The sequence below is a fragment of the Limulus polyphemus genome, unplaced genomic scaffold (assembly GCF_000517525.1).
Source record: "Limulus polyphemus unplaced genomic scaffold, Limulus_polyphemus-2.1.2 Scaffold43, whole genome shotgun sequence".
Taxonomy (NCBI): Eukaryota; Metazoa; Arthropoda; class Merostomata; order Xiphosura; family Limulidae; genus Limulus; species Limulus polyphemus.
In genome coordinates, this window is record NW_013665653.1 from 83,662 (window position 1) to 98,861 (window position 15,200).

At 33.8% G+C, this 15,200-nt stretch overlaps 1 protein-coding gene across 5 annotated transcripts in view; it reads left to right on the plus strand.

The window, feature by feature from the left end:
* The window catches only part of LOC106462087 (trichohyalin-like), a 48,756-nt gene that overhangs the window by 6,037 nt on the left and 27,519 nt on the right, over positions 1–15,200 (plus strand). For 3 of the 5 annotated variants that reach the window (XM_022389396.1, XM_022389390.1, XM_022389415.1), the window contains exons 2-4: positions 2,451–2,503; positions 11,619–11,684; positions 13,916–14,218. In XM_022389396.1, coding sequence (XP_022245104.1) covers positions 2,474–2,503; positions 11,619–11,684; positions 13,916–14,218 — 399 coding nt within the window. In that variant the 5' untranslated portion in view covers positions 2,451–2,473. Of the gene's footprint in view, positions 1–2,450; positions 2,504–11,618; positions 11,685–12,955; positions 12,958–13,915; positions 14,219–15,200 lie in introns of those variants that run through there. The other 2 variants (XM_022389401.1, XM_022389406.1) reach the window with 2 other exon arrangements.

Consider the following 15,200-nt stretch of genomic DNA (forward strand, 5'->3'; position numbering starts at 1 on the left):
ATGCTGACTCTTTGACACTATGTCAAACTGCTTTAAGTGACTCTGCAATGCATTTGTAATCATACTCTCCAAAACCTTTCCAACAACTGATGTAAGACTAACTGGTCTATAATTGACTGGACAATGTTTGTCATCTCCTTTAAATATTGGACTAACATTAGCCAACTTCCAATATTCCAATACTCTTCCACAACTCAATGACCTATAAAAATATTAGCTAGTAGTTCACAAAAATAATCTTTAAGTTCCTTTAAAACTCAAGAATAAAAGTTGTCTGGTCCAGGGGATTTATGAATTTTTAAGTTCCGATGTTTTCTATTACAAGTTTAGAACATAAAATGATATCTTTTACATCAATATTTTCCCCATTCATTAAGTGCTCTGGTTGAGGCATAATACTTGTATCTTCCTTCATAAAAACTGAAGAGAACATATAATTTAATAAGTTTACCATCTCATAATCTTCCAAGATCATCTCCCCAGTATCATTTTTAAAAGGCTCAATCCCCATCCTAACATTTTGTTTACCCATCATATACCTAAAGAATTCCTTGTTGTTTGATTTAACTCTCTCAACCAACCCTCTTTCATATACAGTTTCTGCCCTTTTATCTTTCTTTTTAACCAGCTCTCTCCAAGTCCTTATTATTTCCAGTAAGTTTAAATATCTTGAATTTATTATGTTTATCCCTAATATGATTGCTTAAACCTTTAATAAACTATACTGGCTTATTTTGCTCTGTTGCACCCTTTTTTTTCTATAGGTAATATGTATGTTCTGTATGCATATTAATTTTTCTTAAATGCTTCCCACATCTGTTCAAGATCCCCTCCAAACCCTTTAGTACAATCTACAAAAGCCAGCTCATGTCTCATTCCATCCAAATTGGCTTTCCTGGAATTTGGAATCAGGGTACTATTCATCTTCAATTCTGTGTGTAGTAAAATCCCAAACCTTGTAGTGCAATGGTCACCAACCACAATTCTGTCTATCATATTCACATCAGATGCTAATATTAAGTCTAATATAGTTTCCTCTCTTGTAGGTTCCATCAGCAGTTGGAAACTTACTAAACTCAGTGATATCCATAATATCAAAATCCTCAGTTTCCACAAGTTTTATGCCTGTTGTACACGTTTTCCTATCAATTATATTTCCTATTTTATTAATATCGTAGCCCTCACCTCTGTCTAGCCCTATTTAAATCTAACACTACAGCTGAGTTAATAGCCCTTGCTAACATGCTAGCCCCTGCCTTGTATAAGTGTAAGTCATCCATTCCAAAAAGATTAACTTTCCCATTAGAATTATCCCACAAATCAAACCAGACTATTTGCTCATCCATACATACTGATCTAAGTCTGGAATTCAATCTTAGTGACCTACTTAGTATCTCATCCTGACAATTTATTCTTGGCAATATCCCTGACAAAATCAAGCTATGACCCCTTTTCTTAAATGCCATTATCAATGTTTTATACTTATCAATAAGCTCCTCAGATCCATCTTTCCTTACATCATTAGCCCCAACATCTACCACAAAAACTGCATTAGTACTAGCACCCTTAACTATCTCTCTGGTTCTATCAGTTATATCCTGTACCCCTGCTCCTGGATAACATAAGCATATTATTTTGCTCCTATTTACTCCACATACTATGTCTACATGCTTAGCTACAGAGTCACCTACAACTGTAACTTCCCTATCCTTTACACTATCATCCCTTGTGATCCCATCTGTTTCCCTTACCTGCACCCCCTGATCACTAGCAAGTGCTTGGAACTGGTTGCTTAACCTAAGCCCTAGCACATCCTTGGCCCTAAATGCATTATTTTCCAAGCTTTTAACCCTATTTTCTTTCTTAGCTCCCTTGAATGTACTAATTATTAAATGACAGGTAGCTGTATATCATCTTGAATTTCATGTGTTCTTATAAAGCATAACTTCATATATGTATTTGTCAAATTACCAACTTGTTTACACACTGTTCAGTGAAGACAAGGTCCACGTATTACATCATATTGAACTGACCAGAAAACAGGATGAAATCACTTATTTTCTAAGAAAAATAAATCTAAAACTCCAGCAGTAATTGGTGGGATTACTTGCAATATTAATCATAATTTTATTTATTTTTTTGTGACATATTTTTTTCTAAGGGCTCAACAGACATGGACCCACAAGCAAGTTGTTGTATAAATATTTTAGAAAAATTTGCTTATAAATCTGATGGGGTCCATATGGATCCCAGTGGTAATTTTTGAGTTAATTTTGCATTGAAGGATTTGTGCAGAGCTAATGAAAACAACAATTGTAGTAGTGAGAGAAACCCTTGTGAAAATAACATTATGACATTTTAAAACTTTCTATATATTATATATATTTATATACACATGTATATTGTTTTGTTTTTAATTTGGTTTTTATTTTCCAAATTGTTTTTTCCAGATGAAGTGAAGGCAGCATATAAAATGAAAGCATTTCAGTGTCAATCAGATAAAGTAAGTGTATAGTAAAGTATATATATATAAATGATAGTAAATTTTATTAATTTTTGTGCTTCAGGGCTGTAAGTGCAGTGTCATCCAGACATGAGGTATACAGCTTTGGGAGTATTTGTACTTGTATTCAAATAATTTGATATGGAAAATTAAAGTATTTGTATTCATATTCAATTTTCAATAGCATAGTATTTGTATTTGCTAAATGATTTAGTGAATACTTAATGTTGTAAATGTTGACTTTTGTACTAATCAAATTTCTAGACTGTCATTATTACATCCACAGCATGTTAATTTCTCTACAGAAAACAATGATATACGTCATTTGATAGATAAAGATCTTGGTTTTTTATTGGTTATAAGTAATATAGTACTGAATTGAACTATTGACAAATCCTGAAAGAGAGAGGGTGTGATAGATGGACATGGCAAAAGGGGTCTGATTTTCTATTTGATGGCTATGTAACCAAACAAAATTGAAAGCTATGAAAATTATGTATTGCCTGAGTGATGAAAACATTATAATGAGTAATTTACTTTAAACTTTGTAATTCTTGCAGGGGTGGTAAATAAATAAGAGAAGAGGGAATGCCTAGAGAAAAAAAAAAGTCACATTCCTCACACTAAGGAAAATTCAGAATTTTTTAAATATTGCTTAAAACTTATGTACTATTAAAAAATGATTATTATCTATGATTTTATGCTATAGTAATTAGTATAACATGAACAAAACATAGTTTAATTAAATTTTGAATGTAACTTACTAAAAACATCATGATATCTGCAGTAAAGGATGTCTGTGGTGAGAGGGTTAAATCAGGTCAATACTCTCCAATCACCTTAAAAGGTATTGTATTACATGGCTATTAATCCATTCAAGTCACTTGAAAGAATTTGAGATGGCTACTAAATAGCCTTTAATGGTACATGAACACTTTATACTTCCTTCTGCTAAATCTGGTCACATCAAGTCGAAGTGTAAATATTTTGAGCAGATTATTTCTGCTTCATGAAAAACCACCTCTAACCTGCTGACACACCTGAAGGTAAGCCTTTTTATTATTTTTTTTATATATGAGCTATATTCTATGTAAATTTAGCAATATAATATAGGTAAACTAAATTTCTCATGCATTTTAAACTATATTCTATAACTGATATATTTATTTATTATTATATGTTTTTGATTATTTTTATTATAAACAATATTGTATATTATATAACTGTGAAACACTTTTGTATTTCTAGCGTAATCATGAGGCAGAGCTACAGAAGTTTACATCTGGTTCTGGTACTTCCACCTAGGTGCAGCATCTAAATATAAGTCTACACACCCTCGAAGCTATCACTAACAAACTTGTCAATTTTATTGCCAGTACACTGAACCCCTTCTCTGGTGGAGTCAAAAGATTTTCAACATCACTGGTCATTTTATACTTGACTGGAAAATGCAAACAGTCATGCTGGCATGTCGACATTTCAGGGGGGTCACACATCTGGTAACATTGCAGCTCAATATGATGAAATAATAAATCTGTCTAACATCAACAATAAGGTGTCATGTGACAGCTGATAATGCATCCAACATGATCAAGGCTTTCTGCTTGCCTGAATTTGAACCACAAACACTACTTAGTGTGGTAGATGTTGACAGCTCATATATAGATAGTGACTCAGAAGATGAACTTTTGGATGAATCTAAATCAGCAGAAAATGTATCCGAGTTTTTTCATGAACATGACCCCTGCTTCTCCCACATGCTACAGCTTGTGATCAGGGATGGCATGCAAAAAGCTGGACCACTGCTAAAAGTAATTTCCAAAGCATCAGTCATTGTGTCCTACATTCGAAAATCAATGCAAGCAACTGAGCTACTTGAGGGAGAGGCCAAAGTTCATTTGGTAACACCAACAAAATGGAACTCGGAAATTCAGATGATTAAATTTTTATTGAAGATTCCATGGAAGAAGTTGGATAATCTAGATACTGGTACATCAAAACATACTTTACATGATTGAACCTTGCTAGCAGAGTTGGTTACAAAACTGACACCTTCTGAAGAGGCAACAGATTCCACCAGGGTCAGAATATTGATACCTCCAGTTATGTAGTACCATATGTTTATGGACTGGTGACTGAGATTGACAGCATGCAGTCCAGATATAATGTCAATCTTCTCTCTGCACTGAAGAAATTTGTTTACACCAGGCTGACTCAGTATGAATAACGAAGTGTTTTCTGCTTGGCTATGTTATTGCATCTCAAATTTAAACTTGACTGGTATTTCACTAGACCTATAGTCTATGAATCCAATCAAATGCTCTTGCAGCAAAAAGTCAAGAAAGTTTCCTCAAAAAATAATCCTACAACTAGGAAACCAAAAAAAAAGAAGTGTAAATCTCCACTCACAAAAGAAGTAAGCTCTTCAGTTTCCTTACTACCTCTAAGAAAACAGCCACTCTTCTTCAGAGGATAGAGAGATGGATGGTTTCTTGGATATTGTTGTGATATTGTTATATGCAAATATGAATGTTTCACAGTCTCCTAGTGCTGCTAGCTTCCTTTATACTTACTATTCAATTATCACCCCCTTCATTTGGCACTTGTATTCAGATGTAATTTTTCTGCTCACTTGAGATTTCATAATATGCCTTGTCCTTCTCTTATACCTTGACTTATAATTTGACTGAAGTCCCTTTTTTTGAATTGCCAAACTCTGGAGTCTCTTCTTCAAGGTGGGGGTTTGTATACGTTATCTTCTGTACATCTCTCTTGGGCCCAATTTTCACACCTTTACCTTACCATTTCCACCATTTTGCAGTGTCTTTCTTTCATCCATCTTCTTTCAGATACAATCCACTGTTCTCCTGAGGATTTTTTCGCAAATACTCGTTCCCTTCTTTTTTCAGTATTGGCACATTCTTTTTTCCTTGGCCTTGTCACTTGGTACTCTGTTTCTGGGATTTGTTAGGGAGGGATGCCTTTCTAGCCCAGGTACGTTTACCTCCCTCTTATCTCGGGCATCTTCATCTGGCTCCTTTCCTCCACTAAGGGTTTTTTAGTAGGGTTCCTGTTTCTTTGGAATCACAACAGTCTAATCTGTGACTATCCTTTTAGCTTGGGAACAGAGGGGGGCACCTTTGTCTCCATTTGTTGATCTGTGGATAACCTCGTCTCCTGTTATTGTTCCTTTCTCTCGCCCTTCTCAGGGATTTTATTCCTGTCTGTGTGTCCTTTCCAAAAAAAACCAGATATTGGCATCTGGATTACCATGGAGAGTTTTATCACCCTCCGGTGGTCACTTTCTCCAGGGCTTTGGATGATCAAGGTGGACCCCTTCAGTGCTTATCTTCACATTCCAATCTCCCCAGCATTCAGACTTTACCTTCAGTTTGTACATCAAGGTCAAGTTTATTAGATCCAAGCTCTTCCTTTTGGCTTGGCAATGACCATATATGTTTTTTGTCACTTATGGCTTGGGATTGAGACTCCACCATTATACAGATGACTGGCTTTTCTTTAGCTCTATCCTAACAAAACTTCTCTGTTCATATTCTTCTTCTTTAGTATGCAAATCTTCTAGGTTGGCTGGTTAAGCTGATGAAGTATCATCTTACACCCACCCTGTATCTGGTTCATTCAGGTGTGTTCTTCAGTTCCAATCTCGACAGGGCATAGCCTTCACTTCATTTTTGGGCCATGGAGAGTTTGGTTTTTGCAGCTATTATCCTTTTCCCCTCTTCCTGTGTGAGAGGTTTTCTCTTTTTTTGGGACTTGGGCTTCTGTGGAACCCCTTGTTCCCATGGGTCATGCTCATGTGCATCTTTTACAGTGGACTGTACATGATCACTGGAACCTCTCTTGGGATCCCTTGTTTTCCTTTTTCATTTTACCCCTTCCCTGTCCGATGATCTCACCTGGTGCCTCAACAGGACCAATATTACAGAAGATGCTCCTCTTCTTCCCTTGCATCTGGATCTTCATCTTTTTGCAGATGTTTCTATGGTGGGTTGGGGTGCTTGTCTCAACTTTTTTGAGATTTTGAGTCAATAGAACTAGGAACTCTTTTGGAGCTCTTAGTGGTTTTTTGGGCTTTGGAAAAAACCTGCAGTTATATCAGTTACACATATACTTTGAAATAAACAATTCACAAGATGGTTACACTTCAGGAGTAATACTTTTCTTTAAAATTTATATCACTGTTAAACATTTTAACTTACCATGTTTAAGTGCTGGATTATTAATCAATAAGCACACAAATTAAAAAGGTTATTTAACATACAGATCCTCTTACAGCAAGTAATTTAGGACTGACCTTCACAATTATATTTGTAATTCTAAGAAATCAAAGTTTAAACAATATACTTCTCTATTTACAAACAATAATAGTAAAATAAAAATATAGGAACTAGAAGTTAGTTAAATCTTTTAACAACAACAAAAATGAAAAATTACAATAAAGCTACTTTAATGCAAATCTGTCCATAATGTTAAATGTACGTTCTTTTTTTCGTTCTATTAGACTGATATATATGCAAGAGCTTACAAATCTTAAATTTTCACATAAGAGATAGAGATAACTATACACGTCCCATACATGAAATATTACTCATTAAATACTAAATACAAATCAAAATGTCTCATGAAATACTATGGAAGGTTGACTATAGTCTATAAGAATAATGTTTATGCTAATGTAGTGGCATTTTGGTACAGTTGACACCTGTGGTATCAGAGGCAACACAAGTAGTAGTACCTATATATTTGGCTCACAACTAATTCCTGGCCATTTAATTCTTTCGAAGCGGGTCGTGGGTGAAAGCCCATGTCATCTCATTTGTTGACTCGCATCCAAGATTTTATTGAACTACTATTTCATGAATTTATGTTTATAAGTTTGGTATCAAACTGTAGATTATAATTCATATTTTAGTACTGTACGTTAATCAATTTCTTAATTTAAAAGTAAATAATAAAAAAAAACACGGATAAAAATAGATTTGTGTGTGTCACATGGGATGTTGAATGCAGCACTGGTTCAAATTATGTAAAAGTATGTTATGTAAAAGTAATGCATATGTAATGGTAAAAAAATATTTCTCACTGTACTAGTTGTTATTATTAACATTTGTGTGTTAGAGATTAACGTATCTGTATGGAACTAAAATCCTCACATTGCAAGTCTATTGTTGTTTTATATGTATATACGTCACCATCACACAGTTTTTGTTTTATGATTATCAGAAGTTTGCTACCAGTTTAGCAGCTTTTCAGTAAAAATGTTTAAACATAGCTGGTACACACGTTGTACATAAAATATAGTTATTATGTATTTAATATTCAACACCACTGCTTTCTTTGTATATCATGAAATAATTATAAATACTTCAAGTATTTTTATTAAAACAATTTTAAGTGTAACTTGAAATCATAATAAGTAGATGTGCACCTCAGAATTAACAAAGTAACTGGTTTTGATTCTTCTAATAACTTGAAGTTAAATCTACTTTAAGAATACAGTTTATTATTGAGTACTATTCCTGATTTCATATTTATTAGTATAAATAATGATGTTTATATCAAGATAAAGCTTATTAAGGTGTTTCTACCTGCACTTTATTTTTTTAGAAAAGAAAACTGAAAGGAATACAAGATGAAGGGGAGAAAAAAAGTAAATGTATAAAATTAATGTCTTAATAAATGTTTAAAAGGGAAAATATACAAATCTTACTAATGTTTTTATCAGCAATTTGACAGTTTCAATATAGAACCACCTGCTTATTGAGTTCTTTTTCTAATATGATAACCTTGCTTTTCTCGACTTGTGCTGCACTGTTTCTGCACAATTTTCACTCTCCACTAGCTTCCACCTACCCTCATATGTTTATACATGGTATACCTGTACAGTAGCATGCAACAACCCTCCACCATCCTCTGAACTGTAGAATACTTTCATCACTTCTCGATTTGACATTCCAGTGTGCAGTCATGCTCTAATTTTGCTCTACATTTTTCATTTTCGGGTGCAATTTTCAATTAACTTTATTGTGTTTTGACAACTTGGTTTGTTGTCATTTCATTTATGCTTACTTAGTTGTTTATGAAATATTTTCTTTTTAATTTCTACATTATGAACTCTCACTTTGATGTCACTACAACTACTTCAGTCATAAATCAGGCCATTGCTGATCCACCTATTACTTTTGTGGCTTTGGTATCACATTTTCTGCTGAGGAGGTCTTGGCCATGGTACGTCGCAAATTGAAAACTCATGCGGCCCGCTATGTCTTCAGAAATGCAGCTGGATATACCATTCCTTTATGAATCAGATCAGGATAAAGATGAATTGGACAACCTGTTCCTACCTCCTTCCTTTGCAGTGCAATCCAATGCTACCCCTTCATCCACCTTTTTCAAAAATATTTCCCAGTTATGTTACCTTTTGTCAATTTTACCTGTGTTTTTTTATTCTTCCCCCTTCCCTCCTCCATTCTGCATCTTTGTTGGATTGTTTAGTGTCCCCCCTCCTTATAATCGAATACATGCTGATCAACTTTAGCCCAATTACGTTCAGATACCACTATGCCTTGTCCTCCACGTTTGTCTGATTCTTATGTTTTGGCTTATCATAGGTCGGATTTTCCATATTTGGCATCTGATTCAAGTGTGGGGATCACCTGACCTGGAGATTATAATTCAGATCTTCATCAGCCCTGTTTTTATATCTTTGGCTTACACTCACCACTGTTCTCCACTATCTTCCTCCATTCACCTCCTTTCTGAGCTCTCCACAGTTCCCCTGAGGAGTTTTAAGCAAATATTCATACCCTTATCTTTTTCACAATGGAACACTTATCTTCCTGAGCCTTATCCCTTCATACATGGTTTTTTGTTGTTGGGATCTTCTTGGCAGGGACACCATCTTGTCACACATGTATCTCTCTGCTTTCTATATAAGAGACCTCTCTTTCGTTCAATTTTTGCATCAGTCTGTACATGGAGATATTTCTGATACGTTGGAATCCATGGTTGAGGCCTCATGTCAACATTCTTCCCTTATTTCCTTAGTTTCCTGTCTTTCTAAACCTTCTCTTGTTTAAAATCCTGTGTCTTGCTCCTTCTTCCTCCCCTCTACCAATGCTGCCTTCCTAGTTTCAATGGCAAGCTTCCAAATTGCTCATTGCCATGTTTTCTGCCCCCCCCCCCTTATCCACTACTCCTATTTCCTTCCTGGATGTTAGGCTTCCAGGAGGCCTGATGTTGGTTGTGTACTGGGTCTGCACATGTGCCCTGTCAGAACAGAAGTTGATTTTCCTTTTTGATTGCTAGGCTTAAGGTGAAAATGGTTGGGATTCTTCTACTGCAGACTTGAAGAAAAATACCTGATGCTGCCTAGTTTTGGACTGGAGTTGACCCACCAAATACAGTCTAATGTGCCTTAGTCTCTCTACGTCATCTGGCATGTCCACTTACAGAGTGGATGTGCACCATTCTGCCAGATTTAATGACTCGTATCTTTACAATGGGTGAAGAGTATACCTGGTACAGATGGTCTCTCATGGGTGTGACCCTATACATTAAGGTATCACACTTCATGGGTTCTCTACAGTCACCTTCCAAAGAGTCCTAGGTAACCTTTGCACAGGTTCCTCTGCCATTTCAACATGGGATTCTAGCTATTATGTGAGAAGAGATAAGGTATCATATTGGAAGTTAACATTTTCCTACACTGTTCCTACTACCCATCCTCCTCACTCCTGGTGCATCCTTTTGCCTAATCTTGAAGTGATGAAAGTACAGTATAGAGGGAGTCAGCTGTGTTAGGAGGGTGTGTTGCACTCCTATTGGTAGAGGGTTGTCACATGCTGATTTGCATGTTACTGCACAATTATAATGTGTAAAATGTGAGGGTAGGTGGAAGTATCAAGGCTAGTAGTGAGCAAAAGTGCACATATAGAGGGCAGAACAAATCAAGAAAAGCTATTATGTGAGTGGAGGTAAGTATATATTGTAGGAAAATGATAACTTTTAATAATAAAAATATAGTGTGGTTGGTCATAATAAGCACTTTAAGTATGTGTGGAAGTAGCACATCACTTACAAGTATCTCAGAACAGTTACTTAACCCTATCATCCCGGGTATCCTTTACTGCACGTGACACAAGATTTTAGTGCCTTACATTCAAAAATACTTTTCTATTAAAGAGAAATGTAGATCATCTTTACTCTCACATACAAAAATTCAAACATTTTAGAAAAATAAATTTGTTACAGACTAACCATCTGCAGACCAACACTCGTTTTAAAAAGGCTTTTAAAGAAGTCTATGAAAACACATTTAATATCACACTTTTCAAGTCTAAAACAAAGGTTATTTAATGTGTCCCCTGTATGTGCCTGTGATAGTGCTCTAGACTCTAGAGGGAGACTTGCATGTGTCCATGGCAGCGAAAGAGTTAAGCACAGTTTTGCTCTACATCCAAAATTTGAGCTCACTTGTTGCCATTTATATATCCATACAGATTGTACGGTCAATGACCTCATATTAAAGTGAGTAAATACTATTTTGTTGTAATAGCCTTTTAACCAAAACATATATTTACTTTATATTGTAGTTTTAGAACTATTTAAAAACAGTTATCTGATATTAAGCTGAATGCTGCTTAGCTCTTCTGTATCAGGAGTTGTGAATGGTTATGGTACTAATTAAATGTAGCAAGATTGTACTCAAGTTTTTTATTGTCATGAGAGTCAAGCTCTATCAGGATGTTTAACGTGACTTGTAATGGCATACTGCTGTTGTAGTAACATATGGTTTCTTGGCTTTAGAACTTGGACATTGAAATTATTTTGGAGTTGACCAAAAGTCCCCCACCCCAAGAAAAAGAACAGGCACAGTACCACTTTTCTTGTCTATATCACAGACTTGAAACCAATATTTTAACCATAAGCTTAATTGTATGCCAACACAGCAGCTTCTGTTTCTAGCATATAAAAATTGTTGGTCTTATAAAACCTGATAAGAATCTTAAATGTTTGTCTTCAGCAAGTGAAGACAAGTAGAATATTTAATAACTTTCATAGAAAACTAGAACAAGATCTTTCTCTCTACTAGGTGAATGTGATTCACTCATCTGCTGAGTGCCAACAAGGAAAGAAAGAAAATTTTCAAAGAAGAAAAGTAGGTACAGTTTTCGTTTATGTAGGTTTACATTGTAAAAGTTTATGTAATTTCTACTTTTATTTATTGGAGATAACATTTTCACCATATGGTCACATATGTATTTACATTCAATTATTGCATATAATATGTTCCCATGTCATCACTTTCTTAGTATACTTGTGAATAAGACATTAATACTGGTGTAATAATACTATGAATCTGTATAAATGTTATTACCTGTACTTTGAAATACAGAATATGATGGAAGAATATATCTGTTAACCCTTTGACTGCAGCTGCTTTCTATGTGTGTGGAAGTTTTGAAGCCATACACTGTATACAGTACATTTGCATTCAACTGCTGGAGGTGGACTTTATCCTATACAACAAATCAGCAGTCAGTGGGTTAAGTGGCATTTGTAATAAAAAGTATTTTAGAAGATGTGTTAGGTTTCTTAGAGATGTATTCAATATTTCCTTAATCCTTTGCTCATGACTTGTAATAAATTTTCATGAGTGTTAAGCAATCCTGGCTGGAAATGAAACTTTTTTTTTAGGTTACTGTGCAATTTTTTTCTTCTAAGGACCAAAGTAAGAATTTATTTAATCTGTTAATTTAATGTTGGAAACAAACAGTATTCAAACACAAATGGACATTTCATAGCTACAGTATCTAGATGATATCTTTTGACTGTAGCATACAGATGTTCAGAAATCTTGTATCACAGATCTTTTCCATTCTTTCACATCTTAACAGGTAAAAGACAAAATATATATCATATGGATGCTACTCTTGTACAATCTATGTAAATGTACCATAATAATACTAACTCTTCTAACTATCCTGAGAACTGGTGATGGTGGTATGTCTGGAACACATTGGCTTTTTAAAACACATTTTTCTAAAGTACTTATGCATCAATGTGCATGTGAGTACAAGATTTAAATCGTTTTGAAGCTAGCTTTAGGTGAAGAAGGACTCAGTGCGGAGCCCAAAATGTTGTCACCAACAAACACAAAGCAGAAGCAACCTATAAAAACAACCTTCTTCATACGTCCAAGACTTAGTTGGTTAATACAGGATCCGTAATAACTATGACCCACAAAAAATGTTAACAAAAATACCATCAATATTGCAATTAATCCGATTATGCGATATAGCTCACCTCCTTTGTATTTTACATTTTTTCCTTGTTTCTTTACATTGAATGTTATAGTGAGTAAAAATGTAAAGTTACTCAATGTAATTCAATATTTGGATCCAACTGGTAGTAAATAGTATAAAAAAGAAGTTGGTAATTTGAGAATTAGATAATATTAAGAATTTTCTCAAAATGTTTTACTGTACAAGATCTTTTGTTTATTTATTTTCCAGTTTGAACTTTCCACTGATTATTAATTTTAGTATTATAATCCACATTCTTAAATGTTTGGATGCAGTTACTTTAGAAGTGAAAAGAATGTGTATTGATTTTTTTTTACATATATTCATGCAGTAATCTGAATTTCTGAATTTATCAATATACTGGTAATTATTTAATTTGTTTAACTGAGTTTTCTATATCTTAAATTATCCATTATACATTATATTCTGTAACATCTCTGATTAGTGCATCAAAAAAGAGAACTCTTAAAACAGCAGAAATATACAATGTAGTCTATGTTGTGTAATTATCTTTACCATCATAAGTTGTTAAGTGGTAATGTGTTCTGTTGGTTTTAGTACAGTGCTAACAAGTGGGCTATCTGCCTTGTGCCCATTATGGGACTCAAACCCAAGTTTTAGCCTTATAAATTCTGAAGCTCGTCTTAATGAATATTGCTTCTGATACATTTTTTCATTATCAGAACTAAAATTAATAAAGTTTTTGGGATGCATTGTTATTTACTCCTTTTTGAATGTGTATTCTTTTTAGTATTTTAGGTCTTTTATTTTTGTACAATGTAACTTCAGGATTACTGTGACTTGCTTACAAGTGTTATGACCTTTATATGGTTTCGTGAAATAATTATAATTAGTACAATTTTATTTGAATATTTAGAACAAATTCTTTTCACCACAGAGTTAATTTACTTCTAGTTCAACACCCAGTGTAGTAAAATGGGTACACATTATTAAAATTGAAATGGGTATTTGGAGTTATTGTGTTTATTTAGTTACATATTGATTTATTTATTTTAAACAAATATATCAGATTTGAGATCTTAAAATTTGAGTTCCATTATTAAGTTAGCTTTATTGTGACTAGAAAACAAAAGAAAAATTACCTCCAAAGCCAAAAGTGCTGAGTAAAAAGGAACAAGAAGCACAAAATTATAGGAGAATTAAAGAAGCTGAGTGGCTTCGTAAAGTGATTATGCAACACCAGCACCAACAGCAAGAAAAGGAAGAAAGAAGGCTACAGAAAGAAGCTGAGTCCCGACAAGAGTTGGAAGAGGCCAAATTGAATAATTTGCAAGATCAAGCAGCATTACTTATTACCAGCTCAAAGACTAGAAACACAGGTGATGGTTCATGGAATAGGAAGAAAAATCCTTCAAAGTCAGTAAAGGTAAAAAAAGCATCTACAATTGACATTATCTAAAATGTTTTATAAGCTGGAATTATTTGTATTTGAGGAACAAAATTACACCAGGGAAATGATGAACATACCTATGATGTTACTAGTAAAAAATTATTGCAGCAAGATTCTTTAACTCTCTCAACATGGGCATGGTCGATTTGACCGACCACGTGACCTCTTTGTACTCAGTTAAAAGTCTATAAATTTAATACTTCTAAATTTCAATATGGTATGTATATCTTCACAAAATTTAGCAGTTTTTCAGTTTATAAGTCTTTCGCATACAAAAAAATCATATTTTTAGGTAAGTGGTTTTAATAAAATAAAATAAAAGATTTGTCCATTGATATATTGAGTATTTGTTTTGAATAGTCCATGTGCAAAGTAATTTTCATGTTAAAATTAAAAATACTTTTTGCCATCTCAAAAATCTCAAATTTCCTTTGTGTAATCCTTAAAACCTCCTAAATGCATTTCAAACGTTTTTTTTCACTAAATACTTATAGTTTATATGTTATTTTCTCTACCCTAATCTCAAACATAATCGGTCAATTCAACCAACCTCATAACCACCCCAAAAAAATCGAAATAAAAATAAATTAACCTTCTTTTCGTTCTAGTATGACTTCAAATTGTTACATGAAACTACATTTGTGTATCCTAAGTAGCTCTAATTTCATAACATTATACATCTATTTATAATTAAATTTTATTGTTTTATTGCCCTTTGAACTGTGTCTAACTGCTATTTACACCATTATAAGTTGTAAATCACTCGGGGAACGTGCAGCTCATGTTACGCTATTGAATTACATTACCCACAAGCTGCTCGCATGTGTGCTTCGTGAACAATTTTAATTATATTATTATTATTACTTATTTTACCTATTCTAGTCTTAAATAATTTAAAAAGATCTTGAAAAACAGAAATAAATTACTTACCCAATCTTCTTTTTTCTTGCACTCGATT